This window comes from Lissotriton helveticus, chromosome 6, assembly GCF_964261635.1.
Source record: "Lissotriton helveticus chromosome 6, aLisHel1.1, whole genome shotgun sequence".
Classification (NCBI taxonomy): Eukaryota; Metazoa; Chordata; class Amphibia; order Caudata; family Salamandridae; genus Lissotriton; species Lissotriton helveticus.
In genome coordinates this window covers 1,281,735,984-1,281,757,415 of record NC_136067.1, presented here as the reverse complement: position 1 = coordinate 1,281,757,415, position 21,432 = coordinate 1,281,735,984, and the positions used below count along the sequence as shown (strand labels likewise).

The 21,432-nt window shown below is 45.2% G+C and overlaps 1 protein-coding gene across 1 annotated transcript in view; it reads left to right on the top strand.

Moving 5' to 3' along the window:
• The first annotated feature begins 2,059 nt into the window (after positions 1 to 2,059).
• PYGB (glycogen phosphorylase B) overlaps positions 2,060 to 21,432 on the top strand; it is a 689,075-nt gene continuing 669,702 nt past the window's right edge. Inside the window, exon 1 of the mRNA XM_078649032.1 lies at positions 2,060 to 2,461. Coding sequence (XP_078505158.1) covers positions 2,219 to 2,461 — 243 coding nt within the window. The 5' untranslated portion in view covers positions 2,060 to 2,218. The remainder of the gene's footprint in view (positions 2,462 to 21,432) is intronic.

Here is a 21,432-nt window from a genome sequence, read left to right as displayed (position 1 = left end):
TGAATTCACAATATTTTCATCAACGCTGGTTTAGGTTTCACTCCTTCTTCACTAATGATGTGTCCCAAATAAGATACGCTTCTTTTGCAAAATGTACACTTTGACAACTCCACCGTAAGCCCAGCCTCTTCCAAAACTTTCAAAACCTGTCTCAACTTACCATCATGTTCAACTTTGTTCTTTGCAGCCACCAAAATATCATCCTGAAAGAACGCAATCATGTCCAAGTTCCCTAGTAATCTATACATTAATCTCTGGAATACAGCCGCAGCTGACGCCAAACCAAATGACATTCGTCTAAACTGATAACACCCAAAAGGTGTGATAAAGGCTGTTAGATATCTTGATTCATTTTCCAACTCAACCTGGTGATATGCAGCAGACAAGTCTATAGTCGAGAACCAAGTAGCGCCTTTAAAAGAGGCCACCAGCTCATTGATCTTAGGCAAGGGAAATTTTTCTATAATGATATTGTTATTGAGATGGCGCAGGTCGATGCATAAACGGATCTTGCCGTTAGGTTTTTGTGCAACGACAATGGGACTGATCCATTCAGAGGCTTCCACTTCCTCAATTATCCCTTTAGTTAACAGTCCTTGCAATTATCCCTTCACTTCATCTCTAATTAACATTGGGATGGGTCTAACTTTGTGCACTTTAGGTTCAGCATTCGCCTTAAGCAGTATTTTATGTTCAAAGCCCCTTAATTTTCCCAAAACTGCACCAAACACCCATGGAAATTCTTTGCTCAAAACGTCACTCAACTTGCTCTCCTCGTCCACAACCAACACTTTCTCTTCACTATTAGGGTCCAAAATTATACTTAAACTTTTTTGATCCCACCATCCCAATACTGATGGTCCCACCTTAGACACGTATAATTTTCCCCTTGTGCTCCTTCCTTTAAATAGAAATGTGAGCCACCTGTAACCCAGCATCTCAATTCTCTTCCCCGTATAGCCTACCGGACAAATATCTGAATTCCTCAACTGATCACCAATTTTTCCCACAAAATATTTCTTCCAAACATCCTCATTTACGATTGTGTAAGTGGATCCTGAATCTGCATAAACTTCCACCACTACACCCCCCAAGGACACCTTACACAAGGGTTTTCCTTCTAAGGCCTCATCGGATATATTGATGACATAATTACCTCTCACATTCTTTACCCATTCCAAACTCCCTTCATCCTCTTCAATGACTAGCTCCTCTTCATCCCAAACATACTTTACATTGCTACGCTTGCGGCACATTTTTGAAAAATGTCCTAACATTCCACAAATACTACATTTCTTATTAATAGCAGGGCAGGTCCTACTAAAGGCTAAATGTTCTTTGCTATCACATCGATAACATCTTCTTTCTTCTCCTCTAGCATCTTTTTTTTTTTTAAATCTAGCAGGTTGACCAGTCCATCTTCCCTGTGAACTTTGTTGATATCTTGTTTGAGTCTTACTCTGTGGTAGAATCTTACAAACTGCACTTGACGTTTTTTCCTGTTCAGACTCTTTTACAACAGAAGAACACCTTCCTGACATTTCCGCTTTCCTCATGATGGCTAATAAATCTTCCAATGGCGCATCACCGTTCACCCATAGTCTATCCTGTAACGTTGTATTATTATTATGCATCACTAGTTGGTCCCGTATCAATTCGTCATTTAGAGCTCCAAATTTACAATCAATCGCCAACTTCTTTAAGTCATCATGACATTCTTACTACCATCCACGAGCCTTAAAGGTAAATAGCAACACAACAGACTCCCATCCCAAATGGCGCTATGAATGTTCGTTTAACCTTATTATGTGATCCTGGAATCACCACTCCATCGTCTACTGTTTCTGCCTTTACACTGTGAAGACGACAGCCCTATAATTAGGCACTCTATATAGATTAAATTGCAATGTGGCGTCCTTTCATGCTCCAGTTGCTAGCGGGCGAGCTCTGGAGGTGGGCAGGGATATAAGCGCAGAGGGGCTCGGGTGGCAGCGGTGCCCGTGCTGACACTGTTGCTTCCGTTGTTGTTGCACGGCTGGCTGCGCGCCCTCGCCCTCCCTCACTCCCTCCCTCCACCTGTCGCAGTGTCTCCGGCGCGCAGGCTCCGCCCCTCCATCATCCCCTCTTCAGCCGGGGCAGAGCATCCCCGGTCCGCAGAAGGAGCGCGAGCACCGGACTAACGGCAGACAGGACCCCCTCCGCGGACAGACAGACAGCCATGGCCACCCCTCTGACGGACAGCGAGAAGCGGAAGCAGATCAGCGTGCGGGGCCTCGCCGGCCTGGGCGACGTGAGCGAGGTCAGGAAGAGCTTCAACCGTCACCTGCACTTCACCCTGGTCAAGGACCGCAACGTCTCCACCCCGCGGGATTACTACTTCGCCCTCGCGCACACCGTCCGGGACCACCTGGTTGGCCGCTGGATCCGCACGCAGCAGTATTACTACGAGAAGGACCCCAAGGTGAGCCGGCCCTTCCGCCCCTCCCCACATCGTCACAACATCCATGTGGGCATAAAGCTCTTATACTAATAAGAAATATACGGTTACAAGTTTATACATCGTTATTCAAATGCAGTACATTCGTTTTCGTCGACCTTGAATGAAAAATGAGAATTTTTAAAAAAAATCATTTTTTAAGCTACATTTTTATTGTTGTTTAATATTTTTTCATTAATGTGAATGCTGGTATTGTAATTATTGTATTGGACAGTACACACCTGTTCTATGATTCACAGTATGTATTCTTAGCGTTCATAAATTAAATAAATGCTGAGTTTGTATGGTTTTTGTACTTATTTAAACTTTCTACAATGCATATGGGGTTCCATATTTATTTCAAGGATTTAATAATTCACTCAGCCCCTTTTTGTGTTTGAGTGATATTTATTTAAAGGACCAAAGAATAGTAAATAAACATGCAGACTAATAACGTAATTTCGATACCTTCGATGGCAAATGAGTACAGCGTATTTTATGCAAATGTTTTTCATTCACGCAGGCTTTGATGAACGTTGACATGATGCAGTGCCAGGTGGTTACCTGGATGTGTGCCTTGTCATCGCCTGGATATGGCCTGCTCTATAGTCGCTGACCTTGCTGGTAATTCCAGTTAACTAGCTTTTAGACGGTTTCAGCTAGATTCTGTTGTTTCAGATTGGACATTAGCTGTTATTCTAGGTAATTAAAAATGCAGACTGAAACGAGAAGAGGAACATAAAAACTATCATTTGCAAGATATTAAATACCAGCTGCATGTATTATTTATATCCGAATATCCGAGCGCGACATGTACGTACTGAGGCAATGCCTGATGAGTTAAATATGTTGACAATTTCTTAAAATATATAAAGAAAGGTATAAAAATAAGGTTGTGCATGTCACAGAGGAGTTCCGTGTACATATAGAGGAAAGAACCTGAAGGTTGAGTTTTTTTAAAAGGCGATGAAAGTCTGGAGTGACTTGCATTATTTTTTTCACGTATAGTAAGAAGGCTTTTTATTCCTTGTAATACCTGGTCGCACCATCTCCTTTCCCACAAACATCTTAAATCATTCTTGTCTTGCTCTTTCGTATGAAATAAATAGCAAGGTTGCAGATATGAGGGATAAAAGTGGAATCTCAAGTGAATAATTAAATACACTAACAAAAAAGCTGTCAGTAATTTGCGTAAAAAAAATATTTGAATAAGTTTAATTAAACTCGGATTAAAAATGCTGAATCTCAGAATGTGTATAAACATGCAAAGTGATTGTTTTCCTGTAATGCCCCATAGCGTGCAAAAAGTAAACCTGTTGGCAGCAGTAATTACGCTAGGCAACCTGCCTTTCACCTTGGTTGCTGGCTTTGGCAGCAGACATTATGATATCAAGTAATACGTTATTACAGTTGAGCAGCTACATCAAAGTCTTGTTACAAGTGACTAGAGGTGTAACAACTCGGCTATAATAATGAAATTAGACTAGGACATTTTATAGAAGATATTAGGATATCTGAATTCACAAAACAAATAGTTTCCAGTATGATTCTCACTTGTTCACTTTCTACACTTCAGAAGAATTGTTGTGTTACACTGGGAAATCTGTAGATGTGTTATTCAACTGATCTGTTTTGTTTTTTTGCACCTGTTTGAACGTAGTTGCTGCCCAGCTGAAAGTAGTTTTTAATAATGGTGCCTTTCTGCCATTGGCTATTGCTGAATGATGCAGCGCAGCTCTAGAAATTTCCTACAAACCATCACCTTATCGCCAGAGAACTATTCATACATTACTCATCAGTGGGGCCTAAAACACTGCGAGTCATTTATACACACATACACCTTTTCTGCCATTGGCTATTGCTGAACAATATCTCAAACCCAAGATGTCACCTTGCACCCTGGAGCTCTGCAGAGCATTGAGACAGGTCTGTCACGGCCAGTTATGCAACTAAGTTAAGCTGTTTTAAGCAATATTTGGCGCTTTAGAAGGATTTGTGCACAGCTAAACAAGCATTTCCAGCGTTGTCTGCTCTTATCACTTTTCTTGACCTTTAGTCGTATTTTTGCTCAAGAAAACTTGCAGATAAATATCAACGAGGGAATGCAACCAAGAAATTCCACCGCTATGTCATGCACCGCGACAAGCCCAAGGACTTGGAGACGAGGTTCTGTGCTTCAAATATATATTCAGTGATTAAGACTCACTGGCAGTGCTTCTTTTGGAAATAAAAATAAGGCCTGGGCCCAAAGTTTTGTTCAGAAACAGCGACCTGCCCTGTGGATAGTTGGGGTACCGAATTATTTTCATTTGGTCTCTGGCCTCTTTAATCCACCTCCATCAGCACTCCCTGCCTCTCACTGTTGCTGCTTCTTTTCATCCATGCTTTCTCCCTTTGTTGATCCTGCTCCTTCTTCCCCCCCTTTGTTGTTCTTTCTCTCTCTTGCTCTGGATCAAGGTTTGTGGAAGAAAAATAAGTGCCGGTACCCAAAAAAGAGTGCAACGATCAGCTCAAATTAAGTCCTGAGTTGGGTTTCTTTGGACAACACATTGTGTTGCATTACACTATGCTACTACTCGGTGTGTACCCAAGTCCCGTCATAATTCAGGCTGTTGTTGTCATAAGGAAATGTGAGAAAGGAGAAAATAATGCATCATAAAAAAGACGTTTTTTGGTATTTTCTTACTCATTCAAACATGGCTGATTGTATGTGCTGTTGCTGGTCTGTTGATTGGTTTGAGTTTATGATTTCCCCCAAAACTTGGGGCTGGCACATTTTCTAGTGCAATTTGTGACGGAAATTGGCCAAAAAGCTAGTTTTTACAGATATTGCTAAAGGAACACAGCACTCATGTCGGGGAATTCCTGATTTGCCGAGCAAACCTGAAGGGAGTAAATGCAAGCCAAGAGATCTTGTGGGTAGAACCCCCACCAAAAGGTTTGAAATATGATTGTATGTTATATCAAAACAAAGGGTCCTACTGAACAGGCCTGATTCTCCTGTCCTCCGTGTGTTAGCTTGGTGGTAGGAATCAAAATCTCATTTCCTGTACTTTGTTCCCGATTCCTATTGTGTAACGCACAAGTAATTGAAGGGAAGGAGAGCTGAGAGGGAAACAAAAAGAGTTGAGGGACAGACACGGGAAACGGTGAGCAAAGCAGGTCAAATCAAAAGGAAGGAGTCGGCTGTTTTAGAGGGGAAACAGCATGATGAGAGAGAGAAATGGAAAAAAATAGAATTTTGTAAAACTTTTTTTGCAGCTTTATATAGCACAAACTTCGCCTAGGGACATTAGAGCGCTGTATATGAAAAACAGATTGTATTACATTTTTTTAAGGGATCTAAATGTCACTGAACAGGATACATATGAGTCTCTATGTCAAGCCTAGACTGCGTTGTCTGGAAGACATGCTGGATTTAGTATGTGTGCTTTCATTCCGCTCTTGGCTGCTGATTGGTTAAGGAGAGTGTCACAACGCAAAAGCTTTATTCTCAATGGTTTGTTTTGCCTTCTATGTCTCACCTTCTTGTGTCTTGCTCCTGCCCTGGAGTATTGGCCTGTTACTGGTATCCTTTCTCTGAAGGACTTTTCCCTTTGGGCACAATTTTTTTGTTTGCAACCTCCACTCTGACAGGTTTCCGTGGGGCGCCGCCGAGCGCATGAGCCATTGCAGCCATCCCCAGTCCTCCTTGTTTTATTTGCAGTCACCTGTCCAACGGGTTTCCTTGAAGCTTTGCCAAGTGCATGAGCCAATCCAGCCCCCTCCTACTCACCTTAGTCCCTGGATCGTTTTAATTTCCTAAGTGGTACGTTTTCTGACATTTTGTGTTTCTGCCTACCATTGGGCGTGCTGTGAGCTCCAATATCCCTTCATTCCTGTCTGGCTCCAGAAACAAGGAGGGGAATTCGAATAATACTGGGCGGCTAAATAGTTCAATCTCAATGTGCTATAATTCAGAACAAGCTCACGTCAAAGGGCTTGTCACTGAATTCCAATAGATGACTGACAAGCATTCACGAATCAGAAAACGAGTGTGCGTTTGAAAGTATTCTTTTTGTCCAGCTGAAACGTCATTTCAGACGTTTTTTTTTGTGTTTTTTTTTACAGTTGCAGTTTGCAGTACTTTTTTTCCTCTTGTGGCATTATTGGTTCCCCCACCAATCCATTTTGCTTTCCCTCGAAGCCCCTCCCCACCCCCATTTCGCGTTCCTGTTTTTATCCCCAAACCCTCCCTCATTGTTGCCCCAGCCATCCTCTCCCTTCCTCCTCCCCAGGTCAATGCTTGTCCGGTCCCACTCCACCATTGTAGACCCGTGTTGTTGCTTGTTAACATGTCTACTTACTGTGTTCTTTAGTGGGGAACACACCCTTTCATGTGCTGCATGCTGTCCTTCATGTAGCATGGCTGTATGTACCTAGAAGGCAGCTTTTGACCATGAAGTACCGATTCTGTGGAAATAAACCCACTGGCAATAGAAAATCAACAAGTGTTAAGCCTATCACATTTTGTGATTCATGTACTTTATTTGAATCTTTTGTGATGAGTTGCATTCTCCCATTTTCCTGTTTGAGGATTATTTTTAATATATTGTTTTGATATTTGATGCATTGCCTATAATGTATTTTTAACATGTGAAATTCAATCAATGGTCCATTCGAATAAACATTTTTATATTGGCTTTTTGGCTTCTGTTACGATTGTTGTTGGTGTTTGTGGAAGTGCCTGACATGGGTGTGTATCTATGCTTTAAACAACCCAAAGGGAATTTTGTTTGACTAAATACTTATAAGGCCCCAAGGCGAGACCGATTGCATTGCAAATGCTTATTTTTCTGTGCAGTGACATTCAGATTCACTTCTGGACGGAGCGGAATTCCCCTGTGCAATTCTGTATAACGCAATTATAAGAGGCCCTGTGTTCCTATATCAGGATTTACAGGCTGTGGGAACAAAGAAGGAAACATTACCAGCTGGTAAACCCAGCAGGCAAAATCACTGCAACCGATTTTTCATTCATTTTCTCTTCTAATTTACACAGACGCATAGCCACAAGACTTATTAAGAGCATTTCTCTGGTTCTCATACATGACCTAAAACTCCTCATATAGACAATATGAGAAACATGCACAGTTCCATCTATGGCACTCCACAGACTAGCGTGCCTCCCTTTTGCAAAACGTGTTGGCGCCTCATTAAACCCCGTTGGGGTAGCTGCACGCTTTACAAAATACACAAATAAATAAATAAATTATGAGTATGAAGTACTGTATAAATACAAGTACAATACAATATACTCAACCCTACAGCACTGCAAGTCCCTAATATAGAGCCATTAAATAAAATAATAAATAATGTGTGTATATATATATATATATATATATATATATATAACCTATCCCTGTCTTTTATAAAAATTTATATTTTATTTAGCCACTGATTCAAAGTTGTGTTTTAAATTCTGAGTCGTGCATCATTTTCCACATTCTGCAATTTTGTTCTGGACGATTTCCCCAGAAAAAGGCTGAGGAAATATATCACAATAAAATTCTAAGGAAATAAATGCAAATGATGCAGAAATCGATGAGGTAAGCTTTGATTCCACTTATTATGCTTTTTCTGAGGTCGGGAACTCAGGAGAAGCTAACGATGTTACCCATTAGCTATCTCACACTAGGTCTGTAGTATTACCATGTGCACTAATTATAGCCCAAATACTACAGAACATACATAACATAAAATCATGGCCTTAGTCTCCAAATCGGTCTTTGTGCTTCTATCATGATAATATCCATACATGTGCAAAGGATTCACTATAAAGCACTCTGCTTTGCACATAGAGTCTATTATGAATAGTAGCAGCCGGTTTCTGGGCCAAGTGGTGTGGCGGAGGGAGAGGGGGGACTGGGGACAGACAACCGAAAAACAAAAATAATAATAATAAAATAACTTACCTGTTTGATGCTCCTCTATGGCTCTGTCACTGTGAACTGCAGGCGCAGGCTCACATAACCCCCTGGGCCAATTCTTATGCTGCATGAGAGCAGCATCAGGATTCGCCTGATCGCCTTGGATCTGTGCTCTCAGGTATACTAGGAGACTGTAAAAAGAACAATTGATGGACAGAATGCTGAGCAATATCAAACATTCACCCGGTCCAGAGAACTGGGCCTAAAGCCATAGTGATTTTTACTCCCCATGCCATTCCAGTTTAAACCAAGCCATATGCAAATTAGTCTTGACCGTGTTCCCCATGGGAATAGTCCAGCCCAAACTGCAAGGCCAAATCTTCCCTGGACTGGACAAGCATCCTAGGACCAGTTTTGGGGTTTCACCCCTCATCAGCCAGGCTAGCTTCACTCCAGTGGCATGAAGAGCATGGGAGTCACGTCGGGACATACCCGTCCCACTCCGGGTTACAGAAGCAAAAAGAACAATTGATGGACAATTTGCTGAACAATGTCAAATATTCACCCCAGTACAGAGACCTGGGCCTAAATCCATTGTTTTTTATTTATTTTTTATTTTTAGAGACTCTGCCTACTCTCACCAACCTGTCAACGCAGCTGGGATTGGAGAGCGCTTTAGTGCGCATGATTGATTTGCCGTCCTGAGACGTCCGGCCAAACCGTCATGCACACTGACAACAAGTGCAGCTACCACTCCCCCTATGCCTGTCATCCCCGCGGCCCTGCCCCCTAGACTACGCTACAGTGAGAAATAAAACGATAATAATCACACGTTCATTATCTTTTTATTTTTTGGCTGCTGAAAGGTAGGAGACGCTCCTCCACCATAGCGGAGCTGCCACTAATTATGAAACAATCTCCTTGCTGCATATGCATTTGTTTCCAAGTATAAACAGTCTCTTCATTTTAGCTCTTTCCTCCTACCATCAGTCCCCTGATTTAGAAGAACTTGATGGGGTCTAGAGAGATATATTCCTTCTCTTTTGTTGTTTCATATGTTTGGAATGTACTCCGTCTTGGCCTCTGTAAAGTCATTCTATGTTTAGGAAGGCTGTTTACATTAATCTGTTTTATTGATCATCTTCATAACTTTTCTGTTGTTCGTTTAGTGCAAAGATGTATTGGGTGTTTGTTGTGAATTATAAGTAACAACTTAACTTGCATTTTGCATGTGTACATTTTCAGTATATTAAATGGGTACCTTTAGGCCCTAAACTCAGGGCCTGTGACCACTTTAGGAGAAATTGGGCAGATATGTTGGGTAGTGGCTCTTGTCTTCTGGTGATGATACTTTGTCACCTGAGGGATAGCTCAGGGGCCTGCTGCCTAGCCTGTGGGTACACTTGTGGAAATGTGCTTTTTTAAAGGGCACACCGGTGCAGGGTTCACCCTTCTCTGTCCACGGGTCCTTAGACTAACAAAATAGAGTGACACTGAAGCTGGAATTCAAAATAACAAGTTTATTCACTCATGAATGAGACCACGTCCATACAACACCCTCAAGTGTTTCAGTTAGTAGTGGCTTGAATACACAGACCATGGTGCTTATATACAGAGTTTTCTGCACTGGTAAGCATGTAGTTACAAATAGAAGATACAAGCATACACAGGAATAGTTACAGACAAACATGGGCAGATGGGAAATCACTTAGTCAGCAAAGTGGGAGGGGGAGCAGGGGTGCTTATGGCAGCACTAAGAGATTAACAGTTTAGTCTGAGACCAGGTGTTCTGGCAGCTACAAACTCTTTAGCATCCATATTGCTTTTAGCTGAGTCAGGAAGTCAACTGAAATAGACAGCATAGGCAGGGAAAAAGAGGAGCAGCAGAGGATGGGAGAATTATGATGGAAACCTAAATGGATACCACAGCCAAAATGGCTGCAGCTTATGCCAAGTAAAATATTACACGTTTTCCGCACACTGAGACAAAGCTCAACTATGTTCAGCCTGAGCATATCATTTCTACCTAACCAGAGGCATACCTCTTCCGACTTAAACCAACCTCTGCAGGAATAGAGTGAATTGTAATATAGATGTAGAGTTTGCTTTATTGTGTGGCTTGTGTGGTTTTTCACAAGAATAGTGTCAACGTAGACTCTGTACACCTACACTTTCCTTGTGTTTAAATTAAGTTTCCCGACTCATCATACTAGTGTAGTTGCCAACAAAATGCTTGTAAAATAGTATTCTGCTGTCAAACTTAGCCTGGATCTGTCAAAAGCAGCACAATCTTGATATAGTGTATAAGAGGTTCCAGAGTGTGGGTATGATAGGTAAGGTCCTGCAACACATGACAATGAAAATCAGAGGAACATATAAATGTAAACTCAATAAGCAATGTAAATTTTTATGTCTTTGCAGAAAGATATATGTGGGTAACACCATCTTGCAAGTACAGAAGCACATTCTGCAGCACAAAAAGGCAGTAAAAATAGGGATACAACCTATCCAGTTGCACAACACTATGAGGAACATCACAACATCAATGACCAGGATCTCAAATACTATGTAACTGATGCAATGCTGTGGAAGTATAGAGGAGGTAATAGGGAGAAGGAACTCAGAAGATTAGAGTTTAGGTACATTATTGAACTGAACAGTAAGACCCCTGATGGTTTGTATGTGAAAGAAGATTCACACACACACCCCTACCTACCTACCGCGTTAAAAGCCTTCTCTGATCTCAGGTGCAATGGTATGGACAAGTAACAGTACTTTTACCTCATTGCAGTGGAAGTGGAAATGGAGCCCACTAGGGCGAGATGAATTTAAAAATAATGAGAATTATGTTGAATCAAGTTGTATAGGACTTAAAAAAAAACAGTTTTCAGTTTGTGCATTGATTTATTTAATTTAATTTAAATAAGTGACAATATCATGTTGATGAATCAGCGATGGGACAAAGCACCAAGTGAGAGTTGATGGCATTAATTCAGATGACGTGAATTTATGACCTAGTTGGAATGAATATTGCTAAGACAATGCAATTCGTAATGAATTGAAGTACAGTTTCAATTTTAAGATTAACACAGTTTCGTTTGTACAGGCACAGTTGGCACTGTAATCACTAGTGGAAACGTGAGGTGTGTTTCTTCTATGTTCACTGCAAATAGTATAACATGAGCACTTTCAAGAGACCTGCAAAATAGCGCACTGAGTCAAGCTATATTTCACTGTTGAAACGTGTCATGACTGACGAGTTACGGATACATACGACAAGCAGCTTGAGATCATGGGACCTGTGTTTGTGATTTATGAGGCGAGAAACGGATATATATATATATATATATATATATATATATATATATATATATATATATATTCACAAGATTTCTTCTTGATTTTCTAGAAGCACGAGCCACTCCGATCAGGTACGTTTAAAGTATTTTATTATTTAGGGCACAAACGACGCATTTCGAGCACACAGGCTCTTGGTCACATATCATGCCAAGGTGCCTCTGAACATAAGGACGCCACTCCGCTGGTGCAGGTTTACAAACCCATTTATTTTCAGAAGCTGCACATTGTGTCCGGTTTCTTAAAGCCTTCCCCGAGGCGTTTCAAAGCTCCTGCTTCTTCCTCATGGGGCCATAGGCAGCACGTGACGGAAATAACCACAGGCGTAATTTATAATTAATTAGTTGCATACTCTCTCCAGTGCTGTCTGCTGGGGGCTGTAGTTCGATTCTTGCCCTTCAGTGGGGACCGTTATGTGCAATAATTCATGCCTTTAAACTAGTTGTACAGCCCTCCAGTGGGCTCCAGGCATCAAGTGCAGCAGCTCAATTTTGAAACACCAGCGCTGTTTTCAGGCAGAGCAATCCCCGCCATACATTCCAGTTTCGGTAAGTCCTGCCAGGTGATGCATCCTCAGCGGCTGAGGCCACCGCGTAAAACATCATGCCAAGGTGCCTCTGAACATAAGGACGCCAGTAGGTAATTATAGTTAGGACCAAGTTTCCATAGGAAGAGCATTTCTTGTTTCGGTTATAACTTTGGCGTCACTTGATGAATCTTCATGAAATTTTCCAAACTATATATATATGGATGTTTCACTTCGTCTTCTAAAATGGCTTGCCTTGGACAAATGGAGCACGGACCACAACGTTGTGCAACAAGAATATTTCATTGCTCAAAGACCTCTACAGCCATGCCGTGTTTCAGCCCGTCACGGGCCTTAATCACATGACACGCTCTGTCAGGTGAGCAGTTTTTTTTCTCTAATTTTTTTTCTTTTTTCTAATTACTCAACCAGTGTTTTAAAGTGACAAGTGCCTATTTTTAAGAAACCGAAGAACAGTTCTTATTTTGACAGAAATCGGGAACTTTTTGCAAGTACATTTCTTATACATAAATGTAGCTATTACGGTAAGTACCTACTTAAAATTCCCAGTAATTGTTAACGCCAATTGCTAACATTTCTAATAACTTAATGTTAAAAGGACCTTCATATATTCTTGGGGATGGGGTCCCTAGGGCCAAAACTGGCCCAGGAAAGGGGCCATGCACCCTTCCTTCCTTAAACAAATAAATAAAATGGCCAGGCCCAGGGATGGGGTCCTCGGCCCAGCCCTGGGGAATGGGGTCGCCTATGCAGAAATCAGCATCGGGGGCAGCGGTGCGGCCCCCCTCCTGTTTTATAACAATAAACAAATAACAAATAGGTCAGGCCCGGGGGGATGGGCTCCCTGGGACCCAAAAGGGTAAAGGGAAGGGTACTACACAGCCCCCTTCCTAAAATAAAAAAAGTCGGAATTTGGCAACCCTCCGGAGGTTCCGCCCCTTTTCTCCACTGCAATGCAAAAGCGCCTCCTGGCGTGCTCTTGGTTGGGTATGAATTGCCATTCACTGCTGAGTGTCCTTGGGGGCCAACTAGCCCTCCTGTTACCTCCAGTAAACCCCACTCAGTGGGATTCCTGAGAGGTGCTTGGAGGCCATGCCTCTTTTTCCACCACTCTGCAAACATACCTCTCTGCGCACTGCTGGTGGGATGATGCGGATTCCTTGCCTCACAGCGGCTGCAGCGAGGGGTGAAGTTCACAGAGAGCTGGTTATCCCTGAACAGGGAGTTTGATAGATCATAGAAAGGACTCTGTTAACATCTTGCAGAGATTGGTGTGTGGGGCTGTGACCCTCATATAATTCCCATTGGGGAAACATAGGGCATTTGTACCATGTAGGCCTGACATGAGACCCGTTGAGGTAATCACAATACTTGCACGGCATGGTAGCCGTATGATTTTCTTTTTTTTGTAAATATTTTTGATTTTTTAAGTTTCACAGTTTCATTTCCGGCAGTTGAAACATTATGCTACAACATGTAGCAACAATTTCTGTCATGTTTCTTACATTAACAATGTACTTCACATATGTTCCTGCAGCGGATATGATGATGTGTCAGATCTTGCATCTTACAATTGTCTGGCCACGTCGTATACGTCCCATTACATTATGTGCCCTACAGATTTGTTACATAGTGAGTATTGCACTAAATCTAGCTCAGCTTAGGTTCATCTGATATATTGTACATTTGATAAAAGAAGTGGGAAAATTGAGAAAAAAGGGAGACGGGGTCCAAAACTTGGAAGAGAGCTGAAACAACCCAGTGTGGCTGCTAGTATTTGTGTATGTGCGTGTCGCTTAATGTGCCCCTGTCTATTGCCTTGGTGGTTAGTGTCTGGTGCGCTTGTGCTCTGGATTGCCATTGCACAACTTAAGAACAACAAGTCTAATGTCTATGAATGGCTTAAGGATGTTGGACGCTTGCGCGGAGTTACTCCACCGGGTCAGGTGTTTGCAAGGGCTGATCCTCACACTGTTGTAGCGCCGACAGAATCGCTTCCAACTTGTGAATGTATTTTCCTGAGGCCCATGGTTTCCTCACGTCGAATCGCTATACCTTCGGCTCTGGCCCATGCATGGTAGCCGTATGATTAGCTAATTTGAACATTTGCAGCCCTTCCATTGGCTGACAATATACCAATGACAGTAGTGGTTACTCTATTTACAGCCAACCAGACTCTGTGTTTTACTAAGGCATTTCCAGCACTTGAAAAGGCAATCTTGCCAAAACGTGTCGTGGAGGAAATTGTTGATAATCATTAAATCTTCTTTTTTAAACAACCCTGTGAGTGCTCCAGTTTTGTTTGGAAGTTGCTGTGCAGCAAGTTAGTTCCTGTCCTTTCAGTGGATGATAGCACCTGTCCGGAGCCTTTGGTGGGAGTGAGTAAAATGGATAAATACATATATGATATTTTGAGGAAACACAAGGTTCACAAGACAGCCAAAGCTGATCTGAGGTTAGATCTAAAAATGTAAAACCCACCAATAAAATGTGACTGTTCAGATCGTGGAAACGAGCCACTGTGAGCCGTATCTGTGCTTGCCTGCATAGCTGTGCAGCCATTGTGTGTTTAATAATCACATTGGAATTTCCCTGTTCAAAATGACAATTTTTCACCCCTACAAACCTCCATATGTGCATACTTGAAGTGATTTGTTTCTGCTTACCAAATCTACAGCAGCCCCACCAGGCCCTCCCATAATAATCCTTGACATTTTAAAGTAAAATGTAATTCTAATACCTTTCAGAACATAATCTGCTCAGTCCTGCTCAATCCGGCTTTCATGGTGGTCATTTGATTAACTCTGCCTTACTTAAGATGTTAGTGACCATATGTCTGCCGAACCGGAAGGTGATTGTCTGTTGTTCTTTTAAAGAGCACTTTGCAAGATATCTTGCTTTATTCTTATCAGCTTTTTTTCCAAAAGCGTACCCTATGCTTACATTGCATTAAAAAAAGGTGCGTTTTTATTGGGATGCTGATACACTTTATGGTTTGTTTCTTCATTCTGTCTCTTTGAGTAACCCCATTGGCTTAAAGCAAAACTCGATGCTGGAAACTTACTATATTTTGGCACCTGCTGCTTTCTGTATTACTTTAAATTTATTTTAAAACGTTATGCTTGGGCGTGGCCAAGATGATGACCTGAAAAGACGCTGGTTCGTGTGGCTCCTCGGCCCTGAACCCCATTCAGCCTTAATAATTGCCTGCAAACCCCTCGGACACACCAGGAAGTGGCCTTATCGTACCGAGTGCCCTGCGGACCTTCTGCTGGGTGACGGAGGAGTACGGGAGAGCTCTAATTCGGCAGCAAATCACCTAGAGCTGAGACCGGGCGGAGAGCAGAAGAGCAATGGCGGCCATGCGCTTAGGAGGCGGCCGCTGTCCTGGGACTGCAGCGACCACACCGCACACAGAGGGCAAGGCGTGGCGGACCTGGGTGACAGCCGGGGCCCGAGGTTGGATGGGGGGTCCCGGCGAGCAATACACCGGCACCGGCGGCGTTCGCCTATGAACGCCCAGCGGCAGGCGCGAAAACTGAGGTCCCGGCTCCAGGCTGGTGGCGAGGCGCGGACCCGACACCGGAGCAGCGAGGAGGGAGCGGGCGCCGACCTCTGGCTGGGGGTCTTGCCGTGGAGTAACAGCAGAAACGAAGATCGACCGGCGTGAACGCCGGGACCGGGAGCTAGAAGGTGGGTCCCTGCAGGCAGCGTAATCGGACCGTGGGCCGAAGCGGCGGCCATAGGAGGGCGCCAGGCGGCAGACGCGAAAATCGAGGTCTACAACAGGTGGAACAGGTGGAAAGGCGCAGTCCTGCGGCGGCCCGGGAGAAAACGGCGGCCTAGACGCCGAAAGAAGAAGACAGTGAGGACCGGGCTGACAGGAAGTGAGACACAGCGCACCTAGTGCCTCAGGGGAACCCCCAGCCGGTATTGGGGTCTCCCGCTGCCACGTGGTTTACACCGCTCGGGGAGACGGCCAGCACCGAAGGGGTGAAGAGAGGCGCAGAGAGACCGTGAGTGCCTGACCGCCTTGCTGGTGCAGCAGGTCAGGACCGAGGGCCGTAACAAAAAGGTGGCAGGCAAGAGAGAGGACGGCCGCCGGGCTCTGGCAGAGGACACGGCAGGGACCCAGTCGCGGGTCACAGGCGGAACAACGGGAGACATCAGAACAACCCGGAATTCACGGAGTGGAGGTGGGTGCAGCACGAGCCAGGAGGGGAAGGCGGTGGGGGCCTGGGAACACCTCGTGGGGGCCACAGTACTAGAGGGCCCGGCCTAAAGCCTATAGGAAGCAGCTGGGCGGTCAGCACAGTACCACTGGCATTTCTAAAGACACATTCAGGGCATTCAGGCAGGCCCCCACATCCAACATCGACACGGCGGTGGCGACGTGACGCCCCTAGGAGACAACACACGGGGTGCACGGGGGCTAGCGCAGGTATCCTACCCCTACGCGATACTCTGGACCCGGGCTCTGGAGCCTGCAGCACCACAGTGGCAAGAGGACCTCAGGGACAGCAAGCGGTGTAGGAGGCACGGTTTCCAACGAGGGACACTTCGAGACGGTGGAGGGGTTACACCTCAGGGACAGGGCCCTCCGTTGCAATCCCACAGGATACAACAGAAGCCCAGATGATGTGGCGGCACACACTGCCGCCTTGGGGAGCCACTGTCGGTCACCTCAGATCGGACCCAGAAGAATTAGAAGACGTGATGGCCAGCATGGGACGTAAGGGGATCCGCACAATCCCAGACATGCTTACTAAGGGTGCCACCAAAGGAGACAAGAGCCAATCCTCTCCAGTGTCGACAAGTGGCACGAGACAGGACGATAGCGAGGCGCCCATCACCAAGTCCTTCCTCGAATCCCTCTTCAACTCCCTCAGAGAGGATTTTCAAACTTTGAAGCAGGACCTGGCCGGGGAGCAACGCAAACTCCATTGAGATGTGGATGGCCTATGAGAAAGGATAGCGACGGTGGAGGAGGCGGACCAGGCACGGAGCGAGGAGGGGGAACTTCTCAGGCAGGAGGTCATCCGTCTCCAGGAGCAGCAGGTAGATCTTCAAGCACACACGGAGGATCTTGAGAACCGCTCCTAGAGGAACAACATCCACGTCCGGGGTGTGCCATCTAAAGCGGAAGGGAACAGCGTGTTCACATATTTGCAGGGATTATTCAGAGACATTTTAGGGGAAGCTACAGATTTTGAGATCCGCATAGACAGAGCGCATAGAGTTAGCCCAGTGCGGCGTGCATCTGCTCCCCCGCCAGATATCCTAGCTTGTCTGCCTGATTTCCCTCTAAAGGAAAGGATCCTACTAGAGGCTTGGAGGAAACAGCCCCTCCACTTCCAGGGTTACCCGGTGGCCCTGTACCACGACCTTTCCGCCATCACCCTACATAAGGGAAGAGCATTTAGGGTAGCCATGACATTCCTGAGGGACAATGGGATCCCCTATTCCTGGGGCCACCCCTTCCGGCTCGTTTTCAAGTGGAAAGGGACCTTACACCAACTCCGCTCCCTCCACGACACCTGCAAGCTTCTGGGAATCGACCCTGAGGAGGATGAGAAAGAGGACAACACGTCGCCGCGGGCCGTGCAAGACAGATCCAGGCGGAGGTCTGAAGGAGAATGGCAACGAGTAGGGCGCAGGCGGTCCCCTAAAGCAGAAATGAAACCAGACCCGATGACGGTGGCCCTGGAACAGGCGGCTGCTATACAAGAGTATCCAAGGACACGACAAACACGCATTGAAGCAGCATCAAAATGGGGTTTGCTTTTCTCGCTCTATGCCCACACGGACGGGGGGGGGGCGGGGGGGCCAGCGGGATCGCCACTGCCACACTACCCTCTGGACGTTTTTCACCACAGGTCTGAACTGGCTCTGAACGACCTGGGACTATGGTTTGCATTTTGGGGTTTCTAGTTGGGATTAGGGTGGGAGAGGAAGGGGTGGGGGGCTGGGGAGGGTAGGGGTCGGAAGGTTGGGGGGGGGTGGGGATTAAAGATGGGGAGGGAAGGGTAAGAAAGGGGGTTGTTCAGTTGCTATCTGCAGGGGGGAGGGTGGGGGGAGAGGGGGTTGTCCAGTGCTCCGTATCGGTCACTCTAGTCTAGGTCACACTCCAGCGTCTCGCACCCCTCCCGGCGTGGGGACTAGCAGGTGATTCCAGTGTTCACCATGCCGCCTACAACCCTTAAGATCTTAACCCTGAATGTGCGGGGCTTAAACAACCCTGTTAAGCGGCGTGCAATTTTGTCCCTATTAGAGAACGCCCGAGCAGACATCTGCTTATTGCAAGAAACCCACCTGAGGGCCTGAGGGCCCGCGGCTGTCATAGACTCCGCTCCCGCAAGTTCCTTTCTTCTGTTCAGTTCAGTTCAGTTCTTCTCCTCAGGCCCCAATAAGACTGCAGGGGTGGCGATCTTGGTGGCACGGTCATTTAAAGGGGAGGTACTACATAAGTGCGCGGAACAGAGAGGGAGACTGTTAGCGTACCGCTTTGCCTTGGGGGGTCTGTTGTTTACAATCGGGCCCATATACAGTCCTAACGAAGGCCAGGAACACTTTCTACACTCAGCCCTTACTGACGTCACGGACACGCCTGATAGACACATCATACTGGGGGGAGATCTCAACATGGTGTTTGACACAGTCCTGGATAGGTCTGCACAACGCGCACCCCAAACCGGAGCGTTCTCCTCAAGCTGCACAGACCGGTTAGCAGAGCTGGATCTTCACGATCTTTGGCGCCACACACACCCACACGACAGGGATTACTCTTATTATTCCAATGCACACAAAACTTATGCCAGGCTAGACCATCTCTTGGTCACTAGCCCAGTCTCCACTCTGTCCACCTCGACGGAGATAGGGGTGCTCTCGCTCTCATGCCATGCACCAGTCACCACCACCCTCACCTTACCGCCTGCCTCGTATCCCCCCGGGATCTGGCGTCTTCGGGATGCTTTATTGCATAGAAAAGATGTGGTGAAACACATTCAGGACACTATCCAAGGCTACCAGCTACACAACGCTAACAATGACACGACGCGGGCGACACAATGGGCGGCCATGAAGGCGGTTATCCGAGGGGAATTTTTAGCTCTCTCCTCTGTGGAGAATAGAGACAGACAACGCAAGCGGGATGAACTCATGCAGAGGGTGCAGGAGCTGGAGCGAATGCACCAGCAAACTGGGGCACCTAGGATATGGAAACAACTTAAAGTAAAATTCAACAGTGTGTCCCGTCTGGGAGACGTCCCCTAGTCACAGCTCTTTCATCCCAAAGGGGTAACTCAATTAGTAATAGATTCCAATTAGTCGCAACGTTTTTAAGTTCACATTCATTTATTTTTTCATTTTTTTCAAGAATTCCTTCATTCTTTTATAAGCATTTAATTTTCAAATCCAATTGAATTGTATTCAATCACATTCTTCAAACTTATCCATCCAATGCATTTCGGCTATTATTAAGCCTTCATCAGGGATATCAATCTACAATTAAGAGAATATGATACATGAGGAAACAGAAACTCTTATTCCACATATAGTGACTTTGTCAAAAAGGAAGGTGAGATGGTGAGAAGGCCAACGCCCCCAGATGTAGATTATTCAAAATAGATTGTGGAACTAAATAAAATCACCCGTGACTGTTTTAAAAAAAATGAATGAATTTACACAAATCAAATGTATTCACATAATCATGAGCAATAGGCAATCGTTGAGAAAATATAATGGTCACTACAAATATCTTCAAGTTCGAGATTATACACTCATCATCTCTACATGTAGTTAAAAAGCGCTAGGACAATTATCATGTAACTTTCGAAAATGACCAATTCTCGGACTTCGCGCATACCCTCTGTTTAGGTAATGGTTCAAACTAGTCAATTATGCGCCATTGATGTTGCCGCACACATTTCGAGAGCCAACCGTAATTTAGACAAATTAGCATGACATGCAACATTTGAAGGAACCAAATGTTCCTATCGTCCTAGTAATGAGTTCCTGTTGATAAACTTACTTGGATACAGAATACTGCGTCTTCGAGTGTTCACTCGATAAGTTGCTCGCGTTTAAAGTCCGTGAGCGTTTCTGCTCCAGTTAAGCTATCGTTCATAGAGATAGAGAGAGGACTACCCTTCTAGTGAAAAGAGTGAGTGCCATATTAAAAACAATGTAAACGATTTACGGAGAACATTCTCAGAATGCATACGTGAATCTGAATAACAAACAAATTAGCTAGTTGGAAAAAAAGGAAAAACAAACTATTAAAAGGACAGATGTAGAATTAGTTTATGCACGGGGTCTACGGAAGTCGGGAGGTTGGTGTCTGTAAGTGTGTGGCCTCTGATGCCCGACAGTTTGCAGTTCTGGCCTATTGATGGCGGTTGATGGTCAGGAGTTGGAACCCCCTCGAGCTTCATTACGCATTTTGAGCTGGAATGTGCGAGGGGTGCTCGATAAAATTAAGAGGGGTGCGGTGCTACGAATGGGGAAGAAAGAGAAGGCGGATGTTTTGCTCCTTCAGGAAACCCACCTTATGGGCACCAAAACCCTTAGCCTGTGTAGATATGGATTCGACCAGGTGTTCCACGCGGGGTTTGCGAGGGGGTCCAGAGGGGTTGCAATTTTGATTCACAGCAGAGTACGATATTCACACTAACACAGTGGCTGGATGCGCATGGTCGGTTTTCTTTGGTCAAGGGTATGGTGGGTGATGAGCCCATGGTGTTTGGCAGTGTTTATGCCCCACCCCCGCTGCAAGAGGCCCTGATAGAGCGACTGTTTGATGTTTGGGCCGAAATTCCACATGTGTTGACTATCATGGGTGGGGACTGGAATGATGTGATGAATGGAAGATTGGACCGTTATAGGCCTGGGGTGGGTCTGCTGCCTGAGGCTGCCACGAAACTGAGCAGAATGGTGCAGGGGATGGGTTGGATAGATGCTTGGCGATACCAGCATGCATGTAGTCGTGAGTACACATTTGTTTCTGCAGTCCATAAATCCTTCTCTCGCATCGACTACCTCTTTGTCCCCCAGCCCTGGATAGGGAGAGTGGGCTCTACCTCAATACTTCCGAGGGGCCTGTCGGACCATTCTCCGATTTCCTTGACGCTGCTTTTAGATGCGAA